General features: G+C 24.0%; 1 protein-coding gene across 1 annotated transcript in view; it reads left to right on the top strand.

The window, feature by feature from the left end:
• The window catches only part of LOC101235650 (histone-lysine N-methyltransferase EHMT2), a 49078-nt gene that overhangs the window by 35981 nt on the left and 5597 nt on the right, over positions 1 to 7500 (top strand). Inside the window, exons 24-26 of the mRNA XM_065791220.1 lie at positions 863 to 979; positions 1071 to 1135; positions 7159 to 7243. Coding sequence (XP_065647292.1) covers positions 863 to 979; positions 1071 to 1135; positions 7159 to 7243 — 267 coding nt within the window. The remainder of the gene's footprint in view (positions 1 to 862; positions 980 to 1070; positions 1136 to 7158; positions 7244 to 7500) is intronic.

Genomic DNA, 7500 nt, shown 5'->3' with positions numbered 1-7500 from the left:
TGAAGATTGTAGAGCAAGATAACGATTGACAGATGACTTAAAGGATTGCAAATTTTATGAATCAGGAAAGCAAGATGAAGGAAGCGAATTCTAAAGAGCTGATGTTCGAGGAAAAAAACTAGACGAATAAGCGTTTTTGGAGCACTTAGGAACAGTCACAGAAAAAGGATGAGACTTAATTGAATGACGAGTAACACAAGAATGAATTTTAGTAGATGGCACAAGAGACGCTAGCTCTTTAGAGCAGTGCCCATTATAGTATTTGTAGAAAAGAGAAAGAGAATCAACATTACGCCGATGTGACAATGGTTGGAGGTTGGCTGCAAGAGCAGGTCCAACTAGGTTTACAATGCGTTTTTGCACCTTGCCTAAAAGAGAAAGGGCATTATTAGAAGAACCGCCCCAGATATGGCAACAGTATTCCTTACAAGGCTGGATTAGAGATTTATAGAGATAGAGAATAGAATCCGAAGTAAGAAAGTGACGAGCTTGATAAAGAGATTTTGCAACTGATTTGATATATGGTTTTTAAGAAAGATTGGAAGTAAGAGTTAAGCTACTTAACCTACTATTAAACTTATTTCACTTTCATGTACCAAGAAATCTCAACCATAAAAGAGCCTATTAAATAGTTATCCTATAGTGTTCATTTTTTAGTAATTTATTTTACAATATATTTAAATTAAGGTAATTCTTGATTGGCTGAAAACTTGTGACTCATGATCAGCTAAAAAATTGCAACTTATGAGTTTTCAGTAATATTTAAGTGTTGAAAATAATAATAACATAAGAATATTATTATTTGAATGGATTTTGAAGCAACACCATAAAAAAAGGTTTAAAACAGTTTTATTTGCTGTAGACTTCAGGAGATGAACCGAATTGTATGGATGCTCTCCGCTATGGTAATTGTGGGCGTTTTATTAATCACTCTTGTGATGCCAATGTTAGAGCTATTAAATTATTTACTTCGCATCGGGTAATTTATTCATTTTTTTTAAAAACATTTAAAACTTCTTTTTAAATTATTTTTTTAATTTAAAAGTTTAATCTAAAAAATATTTTTTTAGGATGTTTCATGTCCTGAAATTGCTTTTTTTGCTTACAAAGATATTAAAGCCTATGAGGAGCTATGGTTTACTTTAAAATTTTATTTAAAACAGTTATTAGATAAATTTAAATATAAATCACATACTTACATACAAACATAGATACATAGATACATAGATAAATACATACATACATAAATGCATACATAAATGCATACATAAATACATACATAAATACATACATAAATACACATATACATACATATATTAAATATATATATAAAAGTATATAAATAAATATATATATATATATATTTATATATATATGTATATATATATATATATATATATATATATATATATATATATATATTTATATATATATATATATATATATATATATATATATATATATATATATATATATATATATCAGGGCCTATTCTAGGAAAAAAATTTGGGCGGTGGTACCCCCGCCCCAATTTTGACATTTTTTTTCTGGTAAAAAATACGCATTTTTTTTGCGAAAAAAACATTATTTGCCATAAAAACTAAAGTCCTCTAATTTTAATTTACGCGGCACCCAAATATGGCAGATGCTGATGAAAACATTCTACACTAGCCCCTGTATATATAAACAAAACAGAAAATGAAGTTAAACACACAGTTAGGTTAATAAAGTGTGTCATTTTTTTGATCTAATTTATATTTTAAAAGACAGTAATACTTTAATTTTTTTTATGAGTTAAACAGCCCTGTTTTTATCATTTAAATTAAAACATTAAAGTTAACTATTATTAATTTAAATTTTTGTATTATTATTTAATTTTTTATTCAATTGTTTTAAAAACTTAAACCAATATTTTTGCATTTAAAACCTGTTTTAAATTTATTTTTACAAAACTATTAACATAATGGTTAAATTAATGCTTATAGAAAGCAACATTTTTTTATTGCGCTATTTATTGCAATTAATGCTTATAGAACGCAACATTTTTTAATGCTTAAAAAAACCAACATTTTTTTATTGCACTATTTTGTTTGAGTTATGTTACATTTCGTTGTGTATTTTTATATGTTACGTTTTTGCTCTGAAGTTTTTCTGTATAAAAGTTTTATATAAAATTAAATTATAGAAAAAGTTTAAAAAGATTTAAAATTCATAAAAAATACATTCCTATATAACTAAGTAAAATTAAATATTATTTGATAATTAAATTACAATGACTTTAATGTAAACAATTATTAGTAGTAATTTGTTACTTTATTTGACAAAGTAATAAGTAAACATTCTTTAAAAGTATTTTGCCTAATATAAAAATATTTTTTTGAAATTTTTAAAAATCATAAAATGTTATAAAATACTTTTTATATTACATTTATAAATAACAAAACATAAAAAGTATTCAAAATAATTTTTATTTCAAATTTTAGAACTTTATATTTAGTTTGTTTCATTATTTCTCTTTCTTTAAGACTTTTTAGATAAATTAATTTTTTTAGTGCTTTTAAAAAATATATATATATGCCTGGTCAGAAATGGTGATCGCAAAACAAAACAAATTGTTCGGAACAAAAAGATTGTTATTTTGAGCCCTTTATATATATATATATATATATATATATATATATATATATATATATACTATATATATATATATATATATATATATATATATATATATATATATATATATATATATATATATATATATATATATATATATATATATATATATTTAAACAACTTTAAAAAGTATTCTACACAATAGAGTGCTCAATGTTCTTAAAAGAACAGAGCAATTAGATATTAGTAGAAAATCACTTAAAAATTTTTTTTTCCATTTAACACTGTGTTTCGTCAACAAAGATTCATCAGAAATGGATGATCAAATTAATAAAACTTCAATTTATACCAAAAATTAAATTACAGGAAGTTGCAAATGTCTTAATTACTGTAAATTTTCTCACATTTGTGGAATTTGCTGACACTATTATAAAAAGAATTCTTTAGAAATGATTACTTATGCTATTTTTTTAAATTTTTTTTTAAGAAGGGTAGTTAATGTAAATATTATTTGAACTCATTTATTTTTATAGTTTTTAAGGAGAAACTTATTTTTGTGCCTACATTTAGAAATTAATTCCGATCTTTTGTTTAATAAGCATTTTTGATTTGCATGTGTAATTATTTCAAATTTTCTTGTAGGCATAGTATGCATTTTTTGGAAATATTGTTATGCAGGCGCTGTTTTATTGATAGACCAACTCAGTATAAAATCATCAATATTTTTTTCTTTTAATTCCCATATATATTTTGACAGCATGGTGTCTTATGAATATTGCATATAATGAAATATTATATGCAGGCGCTGTTTTATTGATAGACCAACTCAGTATAAAATCATCAATATTTTTTTCTTTTAATTCCCATATATATTTTGACAGCATGGTGTCTTTTGAATACTTTTTATTCTTGAAAGATTGCTTATGATTGGCAAAACGTTTTTTCCATTCACCCTCTGTTATGCCAATATATGGTTTATCAGGTACAATCTTAGAGGAAACAACAATGGTGATAAAACAAATAATATTTACCAACTCACAACAGAAAACTATGAAAAAAGTTTACGCGACAGTATTACTAGTTCTTATGAAAAAGCCCCTAAAAATTTGGAAAAGGTAATTAATTTAGAAGCGCAAAGTATTGCTAAAAAAATAAACCTTGATAATAGAATCGAATCAACTGCCCCTGCCCAAGCCTTTGTAACACTAAAAGACCATAAACCAAATTTTCAAAACAAACTTCCTTGTAGGTTATTGGTTCCCTCAAAAAGTGAGATTGGACATGTAAGCAAAATTAAATTGGAAAAAATTAATAATATTCTTAGAAATAAATTAAATTTGCAACAGTGGAAAAATACCACTGATGTTATAAATTGGTTCTCCATAATCGAAAATAAAAATGACTGTACATTTATTCAATTTGACATTAATGATTTTTACCCCTCAATAACCGCAGGTATTTTAGATAAGACTATTGAATTTGCAAAAAGCCACACAGTTATTCCTGATGACACAATCCATATAATAAAACATTGTAGAAAAACCTTACTTTATTTTAATTAGGAAACTTGGAAAAAGAAAAACATACATGACTGCTTTGATGTAACAATGGGCAGTTATGACGGAGCAGAAATTGGTGAATTTGTTGGACTATATATTTTAGATTTGTTAAGTAAAATAATCAATATAAAAGATTTAGGCCTTTATCGCGACGATGGTTTAATAGTAATGCGTAGAAAATCTGGTCCACAGCTCGACAAAATTAGAAAAGATATTATAAAAATTTTTAAAAATATTGGCTTTCAAATCGAAATAAACATAAATTTAAAAATTGTGAATTTTCCTAATGTCACATTTAACCTCTCTGAAAATTCATATAAGCCTTTCAAAAAACCAAACGATGAACTATTATATATTAGCATTAACTCTAACCATCCACCCCAAGTTCTAAAACAAATCCCGATTTCAATTAATAACAGACTAAACCAAAACTCCTCAAATAAAAATGTATTCAATTCCTCTAAACGAATAATTGAAGATGCCCTAAAAAAAAGTGGTTTTGAAAATTTTGAACTAAAATTTGACCCTGAAAAAAAGAATACAAAAAAGCGAAATAGAACTAGAAATGTAATTTGGTTCAACCCCCTATATAGCAAAAATGTTTCTACTAACATAGGAAAAGTGTTTTTAAAATTGGTCGATAAGCATTTCCCGCGATCTAATAAATTACATAAAATTTTTAATCGAATTACAATTAAAGTTAGCTACAGTTGCACAAAAAATATGGAAAGAATTATAAAAGGTCACAATAAGGCTTTGTTAAACAAAAAAGAAATCCTAAATGAAAAAACTACAGAAAATTGTAATTGTAAACAAAAAATCAATTGTCCAATAAGTGGAAGTTGTTTATCAAAAAATGTGGCATATAAATGTGTTGTTTCCTCTAAGAATGTACCTGATAAACCATATATTGGCATAACAGAGGGTGAATGGAAAAAACGTTTTGCCAATCATAAGCAATCTTTCAAGAATAAAAAGTATTCAAAAGACACCATGCTGTCAAAATATATATGGGAATTAAAAGAAAAAAATATTGATGATTTTATACTGAGTTGGTCTATCAATAAAACAGCGCCTGCATATAATATTTCATTATATGCAATATTCATAAGACACCATGCTGTCAAAATATATATGGGAATTAAAAGAAAAAAATATTGATGATTTTATACTGAGTTGGTCTATCAATAAAACAGCGCCTGCATAACAATATTTCCAAAAAATGCATACTATGCCTACAAGAAAATTTGAAATAATTACACATGCAAATCAAAAATGCTTATTAAACAAAAGATCGGAATTAATTTCTAAATGTAGGCACAAAAATAAGTTTCTCCTTAAAAACTATAAAAATAAATGAGTTCAAATAATATTTACATTAACTACCCTTCTTAAAAAAACATTTAAAAATAATAGCATAAGCAATCATTTCTAAAGAATTCTTTTTATAATAGTGTCAGCAAATTCCACAAATGTGTGAAAATTTACAGTAGTTAAGACATTTGCAACTTCCTGTAATTTAATTTTTGGTATAAATTGAAGTTTTATTAATTTGATCATCCATTTCTGATGAATCTTTGTTGACGAAACACAGTGTTAAATGGAAAAAAATTTTTTTAAGTGATTTTCTACTAATATATATATATATATATATATATATATATATATATATATATATATATATATATATATATATATATATATATATATATATATATATATATATATATGTATATTTATATATATATATATATATAAATATATATGTATATTTATATTTATATATATAAATATATATATATATATATATATATATATATATATATATATATATATGTATATGTATATGTATATATATCTATATACATATATATACACTACTGTCCATAATTATTCGAATGGTCATACTTTTTAATATAAGATATCAAAGTTTTACTTACTATTGGGAGAGAAACTGAAAACAAGATCTACCTGAATTATATGTTATCTTCCAATTTATTAGGTTTACAAAAAAATTAATATAAAGTCTCATTAGATTAGTTCATAATTTACTTGCCTTTTAATCAACCTTAGCGTCAATAACCGCCTTACATATTGGCATTCTACTTAACGACTTTTTCAATTTGTCGTAGTCAATCTTATGCTTCTAACTAATAAATTTTTTCCACATCTAATGCATCATTAGGCATTAGTTTTTGATATTACTTTTAATTCCTCCCATAAAAATCCAATAGGAGAGAGATCTTGTGATTGGGGAGGCTAAATCTCTCAATCAAATATTGAATAATATTCAATATTTGATCATTTTAGAACTCAGTCAAATAACTTACACAATTTTTTGAAAAATATATTTTGGATTTATGCTTTAAGTCATTTTCTGAAAACATGAATGGTTTCCCCTTAACCTATCTTTTCGAAGGTGTACCATGATTTTTTAAGTGTACAAGAAAACTACTTTTGTCAATACTCCTTCTATTTTTACAAGTCACCTGTGGCATTCCAACCAAAACAGCCACAAACCTTAACACTACATCCACCATATTTTACAGTCCATACACACATGCACATACAATACACACTATTTTATCATATAATCAATGTTTTTTTTCCAGACGAACAATCTTATCTTGAAACAAAATATTTAAAACTTTGAAACGTCTATCCACTTTTACAGTCATTGATGGTCCATTTTTTATGTAGTTTTGCCCACTTTAGCATTTTTATTATTCTTATGACTTTTATCAAAGCATTTTAATCAAAATACTTTTAAATTATCTAATAGTGCAAAAATAAACATAAAAAATAATATTTTTCAAAAAAGTTAATGTCATTCGAATAATTATCACAGTGGTGTATATATATATATATATATATATATATATATATATATATATATATATATATATATATATATATATATATATATATATATATATATATATATATATATATATATATATATATATATAAATTATAATTTTAGTTTTAATTATGGAGACTCATTTTGGGATGTAAAAATACGCGACGGAATGTTTTGTAAATGTCTATATGAGTTTTGTCAATATTCTGTAAGTTTCATTTTTTCATTTTAGTATTTTTTTTTCCACATATGTATATGTATATATGTATATATATATATATATATATATATATATATATATATATATATATATATATATATATATATATATATATATATATATATATATATATATATATATATATATATATATATATGTATATATATATATATATATATATATGCTTACTTCTGAGGATTTAGGTTGACATAGTCTTTACATATTTTGTACAAGTTTTAAATTGT

This window comes from Hydra vulgaris, chromosome 02 (assembly GCF_038396675.1).
Source record: "Hydra vulgaris chromosome 02, alternate assembly HydraT2T_AEP".
In the NCBI taxonomy this organism is placed as follows: Eukaryota; Metazoa; Cnidaria; class Hydrozoa; order Anthoathecata; family Hydridae; genus Hydra; species Hydra vulgaris.
Note: the sequence above shows the minus strand (reverse complement) of the source record. Positions and strands in the feature narration are given on the sequence as shown.